At 56.9% G+C, this 21,047-nt stretch overlaps 2 protein-coding genes across 3 annotated transcripts; one reads left to right on the forward strand and one right to left on the reverse strand.

Moving 5' to 3' along the window:
* Nucleotides 1–5,880: 5,880 nt before the first annotated feature.
* Nucleotides 5,881–17,182, forward strand: LOC122920712 (docking protein 4-like). Of its 2 annotated transcripts, none has more exons than XM_044270420.1 (8): nt 5,881–6,127; nt 10,325–10,432; nt 13,171–13,285; nt 13,390–13,509; nt 13,633–13,822; nt 15,482–15,620; nt 16,017–16,137; nt 16,978–17,182. In XM_044270420.1, exons 1-8 carry the CDS (start codon nt 6,062–6,064, stop codon nt 17,055–17,057), a joined length of 939 nt encoding a protein of 312 aa, XP_044126355.1. In that variant the 5' UTR covers nt 5,881–6,061; the 3' UTR covers nt 17,058–17,182. The 2 variants fall into 2 exon arrangements, with proteins under 2 accessions (XP_044126355.1, XP_044126356.1); XM_044270421.1 differs by having other exon boundaries at nt 6,068–6,127; nt 10,325–10,404.
* A 37-nt stretch (nt 17,183–17,219) lies between these two features.
* Nucleotides 17,220–21,003, reverse strand: LOC122920713 (DNA-directed RNA polymerase II subunit RPB3). The gene is made up of 9 exons (XM_044270422.1): nt 20,893–21,003; nt 19,236–19,285; nt 18,846–18,914; nt 18,716–18,768; nt 18,501–18,629; nt 18,072–18,123; nt 17,771–17,939; nt 17,486–17,560; nt 17,220–17,406 (listed from the first exon to the last, which is right to left on the reverse strand). Exons 1-9 carry the CDS (start codon nt 20,976–20,978, stop codon nt 17,262–17,264), a joined length of 828 nt encoding a protein of 275 aa, XP_044126357.1. The 5' UTR covers nt 20,979–21,003; the 3' UTR covers nt 17,220–17,261.
* Between the last annotated feature and the right edge of the window lie 44 nt (nt 21,004–21,047).

Here is a 21,047-nt window from a genome sequence, read left to right on the forward strand (position 1 = left end):
TTTCAATTCTGTCTCTCAGAGTGGGAATGTACCTACAATGTGAATTTCAGACCCTCCATGATTTCTAAGTGGGAGAACTTAATCGCAGGGTGTTCAAATACTTCTCTTCCTCATTGTATAATAGATCTATAATGGACCATAGACCTCTGACCAGTATTTCATGGAGTATGGACTCCCAACACATTTTCAGCATGAGTGGTGTGCGTGTGACCAGGCTTGCGCTCCGCGGTGTGCGTGTGACCAGGCTTGCGCTCCGCGGTGTGCGTGTGACCAGGCTTGCGCTCCGCGGTGTGCGTGTGACCAGGCTCGCGCTCCGCGGTGTGCGTGTGACCAGGCTCGCGCTCCGCGGTGTGCGTGTGACCAGGCTCGCGCTCCGCGGTGTGCGTGTGACCAGGCTCGCGCTCCGCGGTTGTGCGTGTGACCAGGCTCGCGCTCCGCGGTTTGCTTGTGACCAGGCTCACGCTCCACGGTGTGCGTGTGACCAGGCTCGCGCTCCGCGGTGTGCGTGTGACCAGGTGCACACTGAAAACTAAATCTGTGAGGTGTAGATTTTATAAGTTTTCTGTGAGGCCACGCTCGCTCCAGGTAAGCCATGTCTGCCAACTAAACTTTTGATGAGCAAAAAAAGTAAAGTCTTTAGTGGTAAGGAAGCTGTGGTTTTCTCCAGTATCTACAGCGTGCTCCCCATAAATATATATGGTAGTCACCTGCATCAGGTTGTGGGCATGCCTCAGTGCCATATATGACCCCAGAGGATACAGACAGACGTCTCCTGACATTCTGTAGGGTCTGCAGGAACCCCCTTGCTGGATCCTCGTACCCTCTATAGGGGACGTGCTCTGCACAATGCCTTATATCTATTATCTATTTTTTATACTTTTCTGTAAGTGCAGCCGACTTCATGGAAATAAACTGGTTTTACAGACTGTGTGGTGTCGGGGATATGGGGGCCTCACCTCAGTAATCGCTGTGTGCCAGCGCCACATCTGCCCCTCCCCATGGTATGTGAATGTTACATCCAGGGTGCCCCTGTATCATAAGACCATATAGGAATACCGCAATCGTGATCTGTAAAAACCCTCACACAGGTGACTACACCACTCATCATCCGCTAGTGACTCACAGGTGACACATTCTCTGGTGTTCCATCTGAACAAGACAGCCGCAAAGTCTTCTAGCCATGAAACCCCAGTGCTCACCTCAAAGATGCCGACTTATAATGGGCCCATGCCCCTGGGGATCCTGACTTATAATGAGCACATGCCGCCAGTGATCCTGACTTATAATGGGCCCAGGCCCCTGGTGATCCTGACTTATAATGGGCCCAGGCCCCTGGTGATCCTGACTTATAATGGGCCCAGGCCCCTGGTGATCCTGACTTATAGTGGGCCCAGGCCCCTGGTGATCCTGACTTATAATGGGCCCAGGCCCCCGGTGATCCTGACTTATAATGGGCCCAGGCCCCCGGTGATCCTGACTTATAATGGGCCCAGGCCCCCGGTGATCCTGACTTATAATGGGCACATGCCCCCAGTGATCCCGGCTTATAAGGGGCACTTGCCCTTGGTCCCTGCTCATAAAGATGAGTCATTCCCAGGTGTCTGTTCAGACTCGTCTTTGTCCCAGCACAGGCATCCTCAAACTGCGGCCCTCCAGCTGTTGCAAAACTACAACTCCCAGCATGCCCGAACAGTCTACAGGTATCAGCCTACAGCAGGGCATGGTGGGAGTTATAGTTTTACAACAGCTGGAGGGCCGCAGTTTGAGGATGCCTGTCCCAGCACAACTTTTTCCAGATTCAATTATCACCCCATTCATCTGGTGGTCTTACTGTAACCACCAAAAAAAACAAGTGGTCCCGCCTCCTTCATGTTGTCTGCTCTGTCATCTCTCAGTAAGAAGCTCTGGGGGTGGAGCCTAGCTATGTGAGCAGATGTGTCTCTGAAGCTCTGGGGGTGGAGCCTAGCTATGTGAGATGCGTCTCTAAAGCTCTGGGGGAGGAGCCTAGCTATGTTAGAAGATGTCTCTGAAGCTCTGGGGGAGGAGCCTAGCTATGTGAGATGCGTCTCTGAAGCTCTGGGGGAGGAGCCTAGCTATGTGAGCAGACATGTCTCTGAAGCTCTGGGGGAGGAGCCGAGCTATGTGAGCAGACATGTCTCTGAAGCTCTGGGGGAGGAGCCGAGTTATGTGAGCAGACATGTCTCTGAAGCTCTGGGGGAGCCTAGCTATATGAGCAGACGTGTTTCTGAAGCTCTGGGGGAGGAGCCGAGCTATGTGAGCAGACATGTCTCTGAAGCCCTGGGGGAGACTGAGTAGACATGTCTCTTAAGCTCTGGGGGAGGAGCCTAGCTATATGAGCAGACGTGTCTCTGAAGCCCTGGGGGAGACTGAGTAGACATGTCTCTTAAGCTCTGGGGGAGGAGCCTAGCTATGAGAGCAGACATGTCTCTGAAGCTCTGGGGGAGGAGCCGAGCTATGTGCGCAGACATGTCTCTGAAGCTCTGGGGGAGCCTAGCTATATGAGCAGACGTATCTCTGAAGCCCTGGGGGAGACTGAGTAGACATGTCTCTGAAGCTCTGGGGGAGGAGCCTAGCTATATGAGCAGACTGTCTCTGAAGCTCTGGGGGAGAAGCCTAGCTATGTGAGCAGACGTGTCTCTGATGCTCTGGGGGAGCCTAGCTATGTGAGTAGACTGTCTCTGAAGCTCTGGGGGAGGAGCCTAGCTATATGAGCAGACATGTCTCTGAAGCTCTGGGGGAGAAGCCTAGCTATGTGAGCAGACGTGTCTCTGATGCTCTCTAGAAGCTAAAAAAAAAATCCAGAAGGCTTCGCTGAGAAGTGGCCTAAAGGAAACCTGAGGGAACATTTCTTTTCAATGGCGTTTGTGGTGATCCCCACCCGCCCTCTCCCTCCAGGACCTTGGCCCGACAGAAGGGTCCTGCTAACCTGAATGGTGCCACTATCTCATTCTTCGTGGACGTCTCAGTGGATCTCATCATGCTGCTCACATTTTGTCATCATGAGACCAAGACGGCGCCTAACAATTAATGAACAGCCCCTCACCATTGCGAGGCTTCAAGCAGGATGTTCTCAGATGGAAGTGGCCCCTGAGCCACAGAGAGTCCTCAGCAGGTTGTATCAGAGAGACTGGAAGAGTCACAGAAAGGCAGAGAAGTGGACGTCCTTTGGCCACATCCCACCCTGATGACCGCTTCATGGTGAACCATGCCCTGAGGAACCGGATGGTGAATGCCACAGAACTCCAGGCACAGGGAGGCGAGAGGCACCAAGTGTCACGTCAGACCATTCCACACCATTTACATCATTGTGGTCTGTGTGCTGGACGACCTGCAAGGTACCTGACCGCACCACCAGGCACACGCGTCATCGTCCTGCATGGGCCAGGGAGCGTCTACGCTGGACGAGGGACCAGTGCTGTTCACTGATGAAAGTCCATTCACACTGAGCAGAAATGATGGCGCCAACGATGATGGAGACGTCAAGGAGAGCGCTGTGCATCAGCCACTGTGGTCACCAGACGAGCCTTTGGTGGTGTCACAGTGCGGGCAGCAGGTGTCTCTAGTCCATACAGACCTGCCCTACACTGTGAATGGTCCAGTGACAGCCCAGACCACCTGAAGGACATCATTACTCCAGTCATCGTGCCTCTGTAGGAACAACACCGGCCTAATGTCATCTTCATGGAGGACAATGCACCAGCGTAGAGGCTCGTAACTCTGTACCTCAGAACCTCAATGACCTGAGGGCCGCCCTTCAAGAAGAGTAGGATGCCGTGCCTCAGCGGACGATAAGGGTCCATTCACACGTCCGTAGAATGTGTCCGCACCCGTTCCGCAATTATCCGGAATGGGTGTGGACCCATTGATTCTCTATGGGGCAGGAAAGGATGCGGAGAGCACACAGTGTGCGGTCCGTATCTGCATTTCCGGAACGCAATAAAATAGAACATGTCCTATTCTTGTAGGCAGTTCTATGGGGGTGCCGGCCGGGTGTCCTGCGGATCCGCAATACACTACGGACGTGTGAATGGACCCTAAGGCGACGTTGTTGTCAAGATGGAATTGATGCTCAAGGCCACAGACAAGTTCCTGAGACTGAAAGAGAAGTGTGAATATCAAGAAGCCAAGTGTTATCTGATCTGCTTTACCTTCTCAGCCAGGCATCCTCAAACTGCGGCCCTCCAGCTGTTGCAAAACTACAACTCCCAGCATGCCCGAACAGCCTACAGGTATCAGCTTACAGCAGGGCATTGTGGGAGTTGTAGTGCTGGAGGGCCGCAGATTGAGGATGCCTGTTCTAAGCCAATGAAATAATGGAATTAGCCTCAAAAGGGGATGCAGCCCCTCCCCCGAGGATGTATAAACTGCCTTACTCATTGTAATAAGGAGAGTCTGTCTTTGACCTGCCTTTGTGTCAGTGTATGTCTGCCACACGCGGATATTAACCCCTTGGGGTACCTTGATTTGGAGCACCATAGTGTATCTCTTAAAGGGAACCTGTCACCGGGATTTGGGGTATAGAGCTGAGGACACGGGCTGTTAGATGGCCGCTAGCACATCCACAATACCCAGTCCCCATAGCTCTGTGTGCTTTTATTGTGTAAAAAAAACCATTTGATAAATTTGCAAATTAACCTGAGATGAGTCCAGCGTGAAGGAGTCCAGCACCGCCCCAAATCCTCAGAATCTCCTCCTTGCTCCCCAACGTCATAAAGCTAGAGCGCCGTAATCTCACGATGCGTGAGCTAGCACATGCGCAGTTCCTTCCCTGAGGCTACAGGGAAGGAACACTATGACGCCCTTGCGCATGTGCCAGCTCACGCATCTCGAGATTACGGCGCTCTGGCTTTATGACGTCGGGGAGCAAGGAGGAGATTCTGAGGATTCGGGGCGGTGCTGGACTCATCTCAGGTTAATTTGCAAATGTATCAAATCAGTTTTTTACACAATAAAAGCACACAGAGCTATGGGGACTGGGTATTACGGGTGTGCTAGCGGCCATCTAGCAACCCATGTCCTCAGCTCCATGCACAAAATCCCGGTGACAGGTTCCCTTTAACTGCTTTAATTAAAGGCAGCTTCACCAAGACACTGACATTTGGTGGCGGTGTACCCAGCACTGGGGCCGGCTGTTATAATAAATTGTTTGAGATGAGGAATTACTGCTTCTGCTTCATGCCCGACTTTCATCACATAACATCACTGGAGCCGGAACTTCTTACATTTTCCATTAATTTCACCGAAAAGCCAAATATCCCTAACTTTTTGTAAGTAGCGTGTATACTCTAGAGGTGTCTGTCTGTCCATATATATGCTATAGGTGTCTACACACACATATTCTATAGGTGTATATCCATATAAACTCTATAGGTGTCGGGTGTATATATATATATATCTGCTCTATAGGTGTCAGGTGTATATATATCTGCTCTATAGGTGTCGGGTGTATATATATATCTGCTCTATAGGTGTCAGGTGTATATATATATATGCTCTATAGGTGTCGGGTGTATATATATATATATATCTGCTCTATAGGTGTCGGGTGTATATATATATCTGCTCTATAGGTGTCGGGTGTATATATATATATATATCTGCTCTATAGGTGTCGGGTGTGTATATATATATATATATATATATATATGCTCTATAGGTGTCAGGTGTATATATATATATATATCTGCTCTATAGGTGTCGGGTGTATATATATATCTGCTCTATAGGTGTCGGGTGTATATATATATATATATATCTGCTCTATAGGTGTCGGGTGTATATATATATATCTGCTCTATAGGTCTCTATGCCTCCCGCTTCTCACCCTCCCTCCTCGCTATGGATGTGGCCGAGCCGATGTTTGACTGTCTGAATGGAGCCGCCTGGATGCTCCTCCCCGTCTCGTGTAATGGTTTGCGCCGGTCCTCCCCTGGCCTTGGGATCCATGGATTTGTCCACTGGTTATTGGAGGGGGAACCGGGCAGTGACAGGAGCGGAGCCGAGAGGAGGATGAGGAGAGCCGGGCCGGTGCAGCTGCGTCATGGCCTCCAGCTCCACGGACATCGTCAGACAGGGCTACGTGCGGATGAAGAGCAGGAAACTCGGGGTGTGTATCCGAATCCTGGGGCCCCACCCTCCATACACCTCCCGGTGCGCGCCCCAACACCGAGCCCCCTATGGACACTGCACCCCAACACCGAGCCCCCTGTGTACGGACACTGCACCCCAACACCGAGCCCCCTGTGTACGGACATTGCACCCCAACACCGAGCCCCCTGTGTATGGACACTGCGCCCCAACACCGAGCCCCCTGTGTACGGACACTGCACCCCAACACCGAGCCCCCTGTGTATGGACACTGCGCCCCAACACCGAGCCCCCTGTGTATGGACACTGCACCCCAACACCGAGCCCCCTGTGTATGGACGCTGCGCCCCAACACCGAGCCCCCTGTGTACGGACACTGCACCCCAACACCGAGCCCCCTATGGACACTGCACCCCAACACCGAGCCCCCTGTGTAAGGACACTGCACCCCAACACCGAGCCCCCTGTGTATGGACACTGCACCCCAACACCCTGTGTATGGACACTGCGCCCCAACACCCTGTGTATGGACACTGCGCCCCAACACCGAGCCCCCTGTGTATGGACACTGCACCCCAACACCCTGTGTATGGACACTGCGCCCCAACACCGAGCCCCCTGTGTACGGACACTGCACCCCAACACCGAGCCCCCTGTGTATGGACACTGCGCCCCAACACCGAGCCCCCTGTGTATGGACACTGCACCCCAACACCGAGCCCCCTGTGTATGGACGCTGCGCCCCAACACCGAGCCCCCTGTGTACGGACACTGCGCCCCAACACGGGGCCCCCTGTGTACGGACACTGCGCCCCAACACGGGGCCCCCTGTGTACGGACACTGCGCCCCAACACGGGGCCCCCTGTGTACGGACACTGCGCCCCAACACGGGGCCCCCTGTGTACGGACACTGCGCCCCAACACGGGGCCCCCTGTGTACGGACACTGCGCCCCAACACGGGGCCCCCTGTGTACGGACACTGCGCCCCAACACGGGGCCCCCTGTGTACGGACACTGCGCCCCAACACCGAGCCCCCTGTGTACGGACTCTGCGCCCCAACACCGAGCCCCCTGTGTACGGACTCTGCGCCCCAACACCGAGCCCCCTGTGTACGGACACTGCGCCCCAACACCGAGCCCCCTGTGTATGGACACTGCACCCCAACACGGGGCCCCCTGTGTATGGACGCTGCGCCCCGACACGGAGCCCCCTGTGTACGGACACTGCACAAGTGTTATATATTTTGAGGGTAGTAGTGGTTCTTGAAGAGATCAGCAGGGAGTTGTGCTTTTCTGTTTGCTCACGATCTGCAGCCGGTTCTTCCATGTGTCCATGATCAGCAATGAGTTCTTCTGTTTCTTATGGATCAGCAGAGATTTTTATTCTCTGTATCACAGATCAGCAGCAAGTTATTAAAGGTTTCAGTGATTAATAGGGAGCCCTTCTATGTGTCAGGGATCAGCCGCAGCTTTTCTTTGTTTCAATGATCAGCAGCAAGTACTTGTGTGTGACGGGAGCGCTGGGGGCGCGGAGCTGTGTGACGGGAGCGCTGGGGGCGCGGAGCTGTGTGACGGGAGCGCTGGGGATGCGGAGCTGTGTGACGGGAGCGCTGGGGGTGCGGAGCTGTGTGACGGGAGCGCTGGGGGTGCCGCGCTGTGTGACGGGAGCGCTGGGGGTGCCGCGCTGTGTGACGGGAGCGCTGGGGGTGCCGCGCTGTGTGACGGGAGCGCTGGGGGTGCCGCGCTGTGTGACGGGAGCGCTGGGGGAGCGGAGCTGTGTGACGGGATTGCTGGGGGTGCGGAGCTGTGTGACGGGAGCGCTGGGGGCGCGGAGCTGTGTGACGGGAGCGCTGGGGATGCGGAGCTGTGTGACGGGAGCGCTGGGGGCGCGGAGCTGTGTGACGGGAGCACTGGGGATGCGGAGCTGTGTGACGGGAGCGCTGGGGGTGCGGAGCTGTGTGACGGGAGCGCTGGGGGTGCCGCGCTGTGTGACGGGAGCGCTGGGGGTGCCGCGCTGTGTGACGGGAGCGCTGGGGGTGCCGCGCTGTGTGACGGGAGCGCTGGGGGTGCCGCGCTGTGTGACGGGAGCGCTGGGGGTGCGGAGCTGTGTGAAGGGAGCGCTGGGGGTGCGGAGCTGTGTGACGGGAGCGCTGGGGGTGCCGCGCTGTGTGACGGGAGCGCTGGGGGCGCGGAGCTGTGTGACGGGAGCGCTGGGGATGCGGAGCTGTGTGACGGGAGCGCTGGGGGCGCGGAGCTGTGTGACGGGAGCGCTGGGGATGCGGAGCTGTGTGACGGGAGCGCTGGGGGCGCGGAGCTGTGTGACGGGAGCACTGGGGATGCGGAGCTGTGTGACGGGAGCGCTGGGGGTGCGGAGCTGTGTGACGGGAGCGCTGGGGGTGCCGCGCTGTGTGACGGGAGCGCTGGGGGTGCCGCGCTGTGTGACTGGAGCGCTGGGGTGCCGCGCTGTGTGACTGGAGCGCTGGGGGCGCGGAGCTGTGTGACGGGAGCGCTGGGGGCGCGGAGCTGTGTGACGGGAGCGCTGGGGATGCAGAGCTGTGTGACGGGAGCGCTGGGGGTGCCGCGCTGTGTGACGGGAGCGCTGGGGGTGCCGCGCTGTGTGACGGGAGCGCTGGGGGTGCCGCGCTGTGTGACGGGAGCGCTGGGGGTGCCGCGCTGTGTGACGGGAGCGCTGGGGGTGCCGCGCTGTGTGACTGGAGCGCTGGGGGTGCCGCGCTGTGTGACTGGAGCGCTGGGGGCGCGGAGCTGTGTGACGGGAGCGCTGGGGGCGCGGAGCTGTGTGACGGGAGCGCTGGGGATGCAGAGCTGTGTGACGGGAGCGCTGGGGGTGCGGAGCTGTGTGACGGGAGCGCTGGGGGTGCCGCGCTGTGTGACGGGAGCTCTGGGGGTGCCGCGCTGTGTGACGGGAGCGCTGGGGGTGCCGCGCTGTGTGACGGGAGCGCTGGGGGTGCGGAGCTGTGTGACGGGATTGCTGGGGGTACGGAGCTGTGTGACGGGAGCGCTGGGGGCGCCGCGCTGTGTGACTGGAGCGCTGGGGGCGCGGCGCTGTGTGACTGGAGCGCTGGGGGCGCCGCGCTGTGTGACGGGAGCGCTGGGGGTGCCGCGCTGTGTGACGGGAGCGCTGGGGGTGCGGAGCTGTGTGAAGGGAGCGCTGGGGGTGCGGAGCTGTGTGAAGGGAGCGCTGGGGGTGCGGAGCTGTGTGACGGGAGCGCTGGGGGTGCCGCGCTGTGTGACGGGAGCGCTGGGGGTGCGGAGCTGTGTGAAGGGAGCGCTGGGGGTGCGGAGCTGTGTGACGGGAGCGCTGGGGGTGCCGCGCTGTGTGACGGGAGCGCTGGGGGTGCCGCGCTGTGTGACGGGAGCGCTGGGGGTGCCGCGCTGTGTGACGGGAGCGCTGGGGGTGCCGCGCTGTGTGACGGGAGCGCTGGGGGTGCCGCGCTGTGTGACGGGAGCGCTGGGGTTGCCGCGCTGTGTGACGGGAGCGCCGGGGGCGCGGAGCTGTGTGACGGGAGAGCCGGGGGCGCGGAGCTGTGTGACGGGAGCGCCGGGGGTGCGGAGCTGTGTGACGGGAGCGCTGGGGGTGCCGCGCTGTGTGACGGGAGAGCTGGGGGTGCCGCGCTGTGTGACGGGAGCGCTGGGGGTGCCGCGCTGTGTGACGGGAGCGCTGGGGGTGCCGCGCTGTGTGACGGGAGCGCTGGGGGTGCCGCGCTGTGTGACGGGAGCGCTGGGGGTGCCGCGCTGGAGGTGCCGCGCTGTGTGACGGGAGCGCTGGGGGCGCGGAGCTGTGTGACGGGAGAGCCGGGGGTGCGGAGCTGTGTGACGGGAGAGCCGGGGGTGCGGAGCTGTGTGACGGGAGCGCGGAGCTGTGTGACGGGAGCGCTGGGGGCGCGGAGCTGTGTGATCGGAGTCCGGTTAGTTACCGCTGTGCTGCGCGTTTATTACTCACGTGTGTTTCCTCAAGTGAATTAGCGTCCATGGGGCACTTGGCATCACGGCGCACAGCTGGTTAAACGTCTTGGTGAACATCACACGGGCCCCTTTACCTGGTCTCCACTTCGCCCATTGAGTCCAATAAGTGGTTGTGGGTGGCAGGCATCATGCTGACTGGTTCCCTTTTAACCCCTTCTGCCACCAGTATAGGAAGCCATCGTCTCCTGGGATCCCCCGCTCTGTGTAACCTGTGACCCTCTTATCTGCAGATCTACCGCCGCTGCTGGCTGGTGCTCAGGAAATCCTCCAGTAAGGGACCCTGGAGACTGGAGAAGTATCCGGATGAGAGGTCAGTCCTCCTGCGCATGTGCCCAAAGGTGAGGGACAGAATTCCTGCTGCAAGCTACTTCTAAGCCTCTGGGGGGGGATGTTCTCAGTCTACTGTGTGCGGTCGATCAATGGTGGCCGTATTACCGAGTCTGACCAAGGCCATATTCCAGCGCCACGGAAATCTGAGCCCGTACTGCACCGACCTCTAGTATACAGCTACAAGTGAGGGCAGAGTCAGTCCACAGCATGGAGGCAACCGTGTCACCTGTGCACCCAACTACAGAAATCGCTGCGTTACCTGTGGTGTTACGTAGGACTGCAGGTGACGTCTACTACATTATCTGTAGAGTGACCTAGGACTGCAGGTGACATCCACTATCTGTACTCGTGAGTTATCACTGTATTATCTGTGATATTACATAGGACTGCAGGTGACATCTACTACATGATATATACTCCGAGAGGTGTCACTGTTATATGTGGTTACATAGGACTGCAGGTGACATCTACTACATAATCTGTACTGAGAGAGCTATCACGATGTTATCTGTAGAGTGACATAGGACTGCAGGTGACATCCACTATCTGTACTCGTGAGTTATCACTGTATTATCTGTGATATTACATAGGACTGCAGGTGACATCTACTACATAATCTGTACTGAGAGAGCTATCACGATAGTATCTGTAGAGTGACATAGGACTGCAGGTAATATCTACTACATTATCTGTACTCAGAGAGTTATCACTGTGTATCTGTGGTGTTACATAGGACTGCAGGTGACATCTACTACACTGCTCAAAAAAATAAAGGGAACACTTAAACACCACAATGTAACTCCAAGTCAATCGCACTTCTGTGAAAGCTACACTGAGTGACAATCAGTCTCACTGCAGTTGTGCAAATGGGATAGACAACAGGTGGAAATGATAGGCAATTAGCAAGACCCCCCCAATAAAGGAGAGGTTCTGCAGGGGGTGACCACAGACCACTTCTCAGGTCCTATGCTTCCTGGCTGATGGTTTGGTCACTTGTGAATGCTGGCGGTGCTGTCACTCTAGTGGTAGCAGGAGACGGAGTCTAGAACCCACACAGGTGGCTCAGGTGGTGCAGCTTATCCAGGATGGCCCATCAATGCGAGCTGTGTCTGTCAGCGTAGTGTCCAGAGCATGGAGGCGCCACCAGGAGACAGGCCAGTACATCAGGAGACGTGGAGGAGGCCGTAGGAGGGCAACAACCCAGCAGCAGGACCGCTACCTCCGCCTTTGTGCAAGGAGGAACAGGAGGAGCGCTGCCAGAGCCCTGCAAAATGACCTCCAGCAGGCCACCAATGTGCATGTGTCTGCTCAAACGGTCAGAAACAGACTCCATGAGGGCCCGACGTCCACAGGTGGGGGTTGTGCTTACAGCCCAACACTATGCAGGACGTTTGGCATTTGCCAGAGAACACCAAGATTGGCAAATTCGCCACTGGCGCCCTGTGCTCTTCACAGATGAAAGCAGGTTCACACTGAGCACATGACAGAGGTGACAGAGTCTGGAGACGCCGTGGAGAACGTTCTGCTGCCTGCAACATCCTCCAGCATCACCGGTTTGGCATTGGGTCAGTAATGGTGTGGGGTGGCATTTCTTTGGAGGGCCGCACAGCCCTCCATGTGCTCGCCAGAGGTAGCCTGACTGCCTGTAGGTACCGAGATGAGATCCTCAGACCCCTTGTGAGACCATATGCTGGTGCGGTTGGCCCTGGGTTCCTCCTAATGCAAGACAATGCTAGACCTCATGTGGCTGGAGTGTGTCAGCAGTTCCTGCAAGACGAAGGCATTGATGCTATGGACCGGCCCGCCCGTTCCCCAGACCTGAATCCAATTGAGCACATCTGGGACATCATGTCTCGCTCTATCCACCAACGTCACGTTGCACCACAGACTGTCCAGGATTAGGCAGATGCTTTAGTCCAGGTCTGGGAGGAGATCCCTCAGGAGACCGTCCGCCACCTCATCAGGAGCATGCACAGGCGCTGTAGGGAGGCCACACAGGCACGTGGAGGCCACACACACTACTGAGCCTCATTTGGACTTGTTTTAAGGACATTACATCAAAGTTGGATCAGCCTGTAGTGTGACTCCAAATCCAGACCTCCATGGGTTGAAAAATTTAATTTCCAATTTTTATGTGATTTTGTTGTCAGCACATTCAACTATGTAAAGAACAAAGTATTTCACAAGAATATTTAATTAATTCAGATCTAGGATGTGTTACTTTTGTGTTCCCTTTATTTTTTTGAGCACTGTACATTATCTGTACTCGGAGAGTTATCACTGTATTATCTGTGATATTGCATAGGACTGCAGGTGACATCTACTACATAATCTGTACTGAGAGAGCGATCACTGTGTTATCTGTGGTGTTGCATAGGACTGCAGGTAACATATACTACATTTGTACTCAGAGCGTTATTACTGTGTTATCTGTAGAGTGACATAGGACTGCAGGTGACATCCACTATCTGTACTGAGAGACCTATCACTGTGGTGTTACATAGGACTGCAGGTGACTTCTACTACATTATCTGTACTGAGAGAGCGATCCCTGTGTTATCTGTGGTGTTGCATAGGACTGCAGGTGACAAGTGGAGATGCAGGTCTTCAGCTCTTCCACATATCCTCCTTTAGGTCACTCTTCTGAGCCTCTGGAGGCCGCTGGTCTCTTGAGGGGTCATATGATGCTCTCAGCTCCGTGCGGTGGAGGTTGTCACTGGACTCCTCTCTGTTGCTCTTTCTTCAGGTGATGGAGATCAGTAATGTTAAATGCATCATGCGGCTTCCTAAGGAAACAAAGCGACAAGCGGTGGCCATTATCTTCTGCGACGACCTCGCCCGCACCTTCACCTGTGATTCAGGTGAGCTGTGCTGTAAGCCCCGGAATCTGGACAGTTCATACAGTCCGGGGAGCAGGGGTCTGTGTCCGCCGTCCTCCATGCTGAAGGTCTCTTCTACATTCTAGAGCTGGACGCTGAGGAGTGGTTCAAGGTGCTGTCCATGGACTGTCCGGGCACACGGGTTACGGACTGTAATGTCGGAGAACCAGACCTGCTGACTCCAGGAGTGCAGAGTGAACAGACAGGTGAGGGCGCCCTCTGCAGGTGAATCCGGAGAAGACGGGTCTGCTGGAGACCTGGCTCTTATATAGTCCCCATTATTGGAGGAGGGAGACATGAAGCCAGACTGATCCTTCGCTTCTTTTCAGAACGCTTCAACGTCTTCCTGCTGCCATCGTCCATCCTGGAAGTGTACGGAGAGTGCAAGATGCAGATAACGGAAGAGAACCTCTACCTCTGGGACCCTCACAAGCCTCGCACTAAGCTGCTGTCCTGGCCCCTCTGCGCCCTCCGACGATATGGGAGTGACTCCTCACGCTTCACATTTGAGGCAGAGCGGTGAGGAGACAGTCAGTCATGTAGATGCCAGGCAGTATATGGAGAGCGGTGAGGAGACGGTCATGTAGATGCCAGGCAGTATATGGAGAGCGGTGAGGAGACAGTCATGTAGATGCCAGGCAGTATATGGAGAGCGGTGAGGAGACAGTCATGTAGATGCCAGGCAGTATATGGAGAGGGGTGAGGAGACAGTCATGTAGATGCCAGGCAGTATATGGAGAGGGGTGAGGAGACAGTCATGTAGATGCCAGGCAGTATATGGAGAGGGGTGAGGAGACAGTCATGTAGATGCCAGGCAGTATATGGAGAGCGGCAAGGAGACAGTCATGTATGCGTCAGGCATTATAGGGAGAGCAGTGAGGAGACTGTCACAGAGGGCAGGCGGCGTACGGAGAGCAGTGAGGAGACTGTCACAGAGGGCAGGCGGCGTACAGAGAGCAGTGAGGAGACTGTCACAGAGGGCAGTGAGGAGACTGTCACAGAGGGCAGTGAGGAGACTGTCACAGAGGGCAGTGAGGAGACTGTCACAGAGGGCAGGCGGCGTACAGAGAGCAGTGAGGAGACTGTCACAGAGGGCAGGCGGCGTACGGAGAGCAGTGAGGAGACTGTCACAGAGGGTAGGCGGCGTACAGAGAGCAGTGAGGAGACTGTCACAGAGGGTAGGCGGCGTACAGAGAGCAGCGAGGAGACTGTCACAGAGGGCAGGCGGCGTACAGAGAGCAGCGAGGAGACTGTCACAGAGGGCAGGCGGCGTACAGAGAGCAGCGAGGAGACTGTCACAGAGGGCAGGCGGCGTACGGAGAGCAGCGAGGAGACTGTCACAGAGGGCAGGCGGCGTACGGAGAGCAGCGAGGAGACTGTCACAGAGGGCAGGCGGCGTACGGAGAGCAGCGAGGAGACTGTCACAGAGGGCAGGCGGCGTACGGAGAGCAGCGAGGAGACTGTCACAGAGGGCAGGCGGCGTACGGAGAGCAGCGAGGAGACTGTCACAGAGGGCAGGCGGCGTACGGAGAGCAGCGAGGAGACTGTCACAGAGGGCAGGCGGCGTACGGAGAGCAGCGAGGAGACTGTCACAGAGGGCAGGCGGCGTACGGAGAGCAGCGAGGAGACTGTCACAGAGGGCAGGCGGCGTACGGAGAGCAGCGAGGAGACTGTCACAGAGGGCAGGCGGCGTACGGAGAGCAGTGAGGAGACTGTCACAGAGGGCAGGCGGCGTACAGAGAGCAGTGAGGAGACTGTCACAGAGGGTAGGCGGCGTACAGAGAGCAGTGAGGAGACTGTCACAGAGGGCAGGCGATGTACGGAGAGCAGTGAGGAGACTGTCACAGAGGGCAGGCGATGTACGGAGAGCAGTGAGGAGACTGTCACAGAGGGTAGGCGGCGTACAGAGAGCAGTGAGGAGACTGTCACAGAGGGCAGGCGATGTACGGAGAGCAGTGAGGAGACTGTCACAGAGGGTAGGCGGCGTACAGAGAGCAGTGAGGAGACTGTCACAGAGGGCAGGCGACGTACGGAGAGCAGCGAGGAGACTGTCACAGAGGGCAGGCGGCGTACGGAGAGCAGCGAGGAGACTGTCACAGAGGGTAGGCGGCGTACGGAGAGCAGCGAGGAGACTGTCACAGAGGGTAGTCTGTCCTGACCGTTACTGCTGTCTTTTAGGGTGTGTGGGATCAGCGAGGGACTCTTCACCTTCCAGACCCTTCAAGGACAGCAGATCTATGAGCGAGTGCACACGGCCGTCCTGGCTCTGGCTGAACAGCACAAGAGTCTCCTTCTCGAGATGGAAAAAAATTCCCGGGTAAGAATCACATTTTTCTCGCATCTAAGAAGGTGGTGGCTCCAGCCATAAGGTGCTCGTTAACATTAGGGCCAAGCTGCAGGTAGTAACCCTTTGCTTCCTGCAAAAATCTATCTTGGGCCACATGCACACAGTGCAGATTACATCCGAAAACTCTGCAGTGCAATACAGTACCAGCAACACTGATGGACTTTCCTGTACACGTCCCCTTTCTCCCAGCAGGTCAGTCCAGATTTCACGCTTTGTAATACAAAGTCAAAATCCGCAACAGAATCCCCAACACAAGCAGATGTGGTGTGAAAAAGTACGAGAATCCATCATGTACACTGCTGTGTGTGGGCCCTCAGCACCGTACGGCCCCTGCAGCAGCTCATTGGTTTGTTTTTTACACTTTAGCTATTGAACAAAGAACCCGAGAATGTGCCTCACCCTGGTCCCAGCACCTCCATGCTGCCCCGCAGTGCATACTGGCATCACATCACCAGCGGACAGAGCAGCACAGAGTCTTCCAGCAGCAGTAAGTGAGCAGATCTCCCCATAATCTGTCCGGGGTGGAGCATAGTCTCAGGTCCACATTGGTGCAGCATGTCTCCCCACAATCTGTCCGGGGTGCAGTGTAGTCTCAGGTCCACGTTGGTGCAGCATGTCTCCCCATAATCTGTCCGGGGTGCAGCGTAGTCTCAGGTCCAGGTTGGTGCAGCATGTCTCCCCATAATCTTCTCTGGGTGGAGCATAGTCTCAGGTCCAGGTTGGTGCAGCATGTCTCCCCACAATCTGTCCGGGGTGCAGTGTAGTCTCAGGTCCACGTTGGTGCAGCATGTCTCCCCACAATCTGTCTGGGGTGCAGTGTAGTCTCAGGTCCACGTTGGTGCAGCATGTCTCCCCATAATCTGTCCGGGGTGCAGTGTAGTCTCAGGTTCATGCAGCATGTCTCCCCATAATCTGTCCGGGGTGGAGCATAGTCTCAGGTCCAGGTTCATGCAGCATGTCTCCCCACAATCTTCTCTGGGTGCAGTGTAGTCTCAGGTCCAGGTTGGTGCAGCATGTCTCCCCACAATCTTCTCTGGGTGGAGTGTGGTCCACGTTGGTGCAGCATGTCTCCCCATAATCTGTCCGGGGTGCAGTGTAGTCTCAGGTCCACGTTGGTGCAGCATGTCTCCCCACAATCTTCTCTGGGTGGAGTGTGGTCCACGTTGGTGCAGCATGGTCTCCGCACAATCTTCTCTGGGTGGAGTGTGGTCTATGTTGGTGCAGCATGGTCTCCCTATAATGTGTCCTGGGTGTAGTTGTGGGTCCACATTGGTGCTGCAGTCTTTGGATGGAGCCTCCTCCATGATGATAACACTTTACGTTCCAGGACCTCACAGTGGAAGAGATTCAGATCCCATTCCAAGAAGGACATTTGCTCGGAAACTGCCCACATCAGCCTCACAGTGACCAGACGTGGACTCTAGGACGAGGGACACACAATGGATGGAGCGGCCCCTAAAGCGCAATGTTCGTTGGAGGGGCGATTCTGGAGAAATATCAGTTTTGCACTATAAAAGAAAAGTTCTGCTGTATGGTGTGATATTCACTTCTGAGGCACAGACGTGGGGTTACAAGCAAACAGTTTTATTACAAAATGAGGGGGGGGGGGGGTCAGTTAATAGTGAGGACGTCGTTCTGAATCTCGTGGCTCAGCTGTGTCTGCAGATCACTCAGCTTCCTCTTTAACCCTGACAGAGCTGACAGGACGATGGTCTCGGGCCGGAGAGATCCACAGGACTCCACATTGTAATAGAACCTGGGGAGGGGGAGGGGAGCATTAGAGGAATTCTTAGAGGAAATGTAATATTGGGGGGGGGGGGGGATTATACATTCACCTCTCTGGCTTTCCATTGGGATCAAATGGAGCTTCTGCCTCCTCTTCATCAATTTCAGAGTATTCACTTTTTGGCCTGGAGGAAGAAACAAGGAAAGGGTGAGATTTAAGAATCTGCAGGGTCTCAGGGAGAGCCTACTCCGTACAGCGCCCCCTGTAGGGTGCAGTCAGCTGCTACACTTTATGGTCACCGAGACCAGGCAGAGTGTGATGTGAGAGCCAGTGCATCTGAGCTTGGGGCAGATAGGCCCTTTGGCCTCCATCGGGCTGGCCCCCCCCGACATACCATTCCTCAGGTTTGGGGTAGACCGTGTGCCTCAGTGCGTTGTCAGGGTCGTACTCAAATGCTACTCCTGCGGTAGGGTTCCACTTGGCATGCTCTTTTCCAAACCCTTTCTTGGCATAAGCTCTGAGTCGCAGCTCTTGACCTTTACGCAACTTCACCAGGAGGATATCTGTTGGGAGATATGAAAATCTCACACTCCACCATATACCAGCCTCCGCACATTCCACCAGTACGGCCACCACTTGGGCCGAGCCCCATCAGAAATGTGGCTATTGTGCCCGTGGGAATCTAAGCAACTCACCGTCCTGCTCCACGTAGTCATTGGGGTCGTTGTCTCTGTTCCGTGATGTCACCTAAAAAACGATTCACAGAAATGCTGAGCACAAGAGCAATCGCCCACCCAAGAGAGAGGGGGCCTGCCAGAGAACGTCCGTACGGCCACAGCAGTCAGACACTGGAATGAGAGGCAGGAAGATGTGATCTCAACATGTGGACAGTGCATGGCAGCTCCTGTGGCACCCCAGGCGTGGTAGGGTCACCATTTATGGGTACAGTGGCTGCACTCAGGCTACTACACACAACGTTTCCTACATGAGCACATAAACATGAAGCATTCAGCGTCTTGCCCTCAAAGAACACAAGCTGGGGAGGCCATGGCAATGATAGAAGGGGCAGTAATCACACCCTGCATGCCTGGACCTCCAGAGGGTCACAGCACCAGGACACTGACCGGGATCACTTTGTGGCTGTTGGAGATGAGGTCACGAGAGGTCACATGACGCGTCTGATCTTCGTTGCACCGTACATCAAGTGTGAACTCCACAGAACATTCTGCGCAGAACTCGTCGCATGTGCAGTCCTGCAGGGGGCAAACACCGAGGATAACACACAGATACCAGGGCAATTACTGACGCATGTACTGCACAGTGGTCCTGCCACACTCACCCTGGAGAACTGCAGCTTGTCCACAATATCATCACTGGTCAGAGGAACGAGGCCTGCGGATATGAGGAACAGGAGGGTCATGGAGGCACAGGGCACAGAGAATCATCTGGGTGCCTGTCCCCCGACTCACCTACTCTGTGCGCTATGAACTCATCATGGAGGACGGAGGAGTTGGCGTCTATCTGGACCCAGTCAATGGCTGCAAGAGACAGATTAAAGGGCTGTGAAATCCCCCCTGGAATACAATACTCTGTGCCCCCGCACACCCCAAGGTCACCGCTGTGGAGGAAGAGTCAGAGAAGTGGCCGCGTCCACAGGACATGCACGCGGAGGGTACCAGCAATGTCTTGGCTGCAGAGCTGGCAGTCACTCCAGATATCCAGAGGTGGCAGCCGCCCCGCACCCCTGTATATCCGCAGGGTCTGAAACAGACACAGGATCTGCCCAGTGACATCCAGAACACATCGCTGTGCCACACACAGAATGCAGGCCCCCCCCCAGGTCACATGACCTCACTCACCAATCGTAGGAACCTCTGCAATAAAAACACGGCGAATGGAGTTAGCGATCCTGCGGAAAGAGAAGGCAAAAGACTGTGATGACATCATTACTGGGCTCTGCAGGGGGGCGAGATACATGCAAGGGGAGCAGTCGGGAGGTCCACAGATGGGGGGGAGCAGTCAGTCGGGAGGTCCACAGGTGGGGGGGAGCAGTCAGTCGGGAGGTCCACAGGTGGGGGGGGAGCAGTCAGTCGGGAGGTCCACAGGTGGGGGGGGAGCAGTCAGTCGGGAGGTCCACAGGTGGGGGGGGAGCAGTCAGTCGGGAGGTCTACAGGGGGGGGGGGGAGCAGTCAGTCAGGAGGTCTACGGGGGGGGGGGGGCAGTCAGTCAGGAGGTCTACAGGGGGGGGGGAGCAGTCAGTCAGGAGGTCTACAGGGGGGGAGCAGTCAGTCAGGAGGTCTACAGGGGGGGTCAGTCGGGAGGTCTACAGGGGGGAGCAGTCAGTCGGGAGGTCTACAGGGGGGGAGCAGTCAGTCGGGAGGTCTACAGGGGGGGAGCAGTCAGTCGGGAGGTCTACAGGGGGGGAGCAGTCAGTCGGGAGGTCTACAGGGGGGAAATCAGTCAGTCGGGAGGTCTACAGGGGGGGAGCAGTCAGTCGGGAGGTCTACAGGAGGGGGGAGCAGTCAGTCGGGAGGTCTACAGGAGGGGGGGAGCAGTCAGTCGGGAGGTCTACAGGAGGGGGGGGAGCAGTCAGTCGGGAGGTCTACAGGGGGGGGGAGCAGCAGTCAGGAGGTCTACGGGGGGGGGGGAGCAGTCAGTCGGGAGGTCTACAGGGGGGGAGCAGTCAGTCGGGAGGTCTACAGGGGGGGAGCAGTCAGTCGGGAGGTCTACAGGAGGGGGGAGCAGTCAGTCGGGAGGTCTACAGGAGGGGGGGAGCAGTCAGTCGGGAGGTCTACAGGAGGGGGGAGCAGTCAGTCGGGAGGTCTACAGGGGGGGGGAGCAGCAGTCAGGAGGTCTACGGGGGGGGGGGGAGCAGTCAGTCGGGAGGTCTACAGGGGGGGAGCAGTCAGTCGGGAGGTCTACAGGGGGGGAGCAGTCAGTCGGGAGGTCTACAGGGGGGGAGCAGTCAGTCGGGAGGTCTACAGGGGGGGAGCAGTCAGTCGGGAGGTCTACGGGGGGGGGTCAGTCAGGAGGTCTACAGGGGGGGAGCAGTCAGTCAGGAGGTCTACAGGGGGGGAGCAGTCAGTCGGGAGGTCTACAGGGGGGGAGCAGTCAGTCGGGAGGTCTACGGGGGGGGGTCAGTCAGGAGGTCTACAGGGGGGGAGCAGTCAGTCAGGAGGTCTACAGGGGGGGGAGCAGTCAGTCAGGAGGTCTACAGGGGGGGGGGAGCAGTCAGTCAGGAGGTCTACGGGGGGGGGGCAGTCAGTCAGGAGGTCTACAGGTGGGGGGGGGGAGCAGTCAGTCGGGAGGTCTACAGGAGGGGGGGAGCAGTCAGTCGGGAGGTCTACAGGAGGGGGGGAGCAGTCAGTCGGGAGGTCTACAGGAGGGGGGGAGCAGTCAGTCGGGAGGTCTACAGGAGGGGGGGAGCAGTCAGTCGGGAGGTCTACAGGAGGGGGGGAGCAGTCAGTCGGGAGGTCTACAGGGGGGGGGAGCAGCAGTCAGGAGGTTTGTTCTTACGCTAGGTCCGTGTTCTCCACCACAAATTTCACGTTTTCTTCGGTGAGCTCCGTTATCCGAACAGTAGGCTGGTTGGCGTACGGCATCTTTAGAACCAGAGGACCAAAACCGGAAATGGGAGGAGGATAGAGCGCTCACAGGAGGAAAAGAAGGAG

The sequence above is a fragment of the Bufo gargarizans genome, chromosome 10 (genome assembly GCF_014858855.1).
Source record: "Bufo gargarizans isolate SCDJY-AF-19 chromosome 10, ASM1485885v1, whole genome shotgun sequence".
NCBI lineage: Eukaryota > Metazoa > Chordata > Amphibia > Anura > Bufonidae > Bufo > Bufo gargarizans.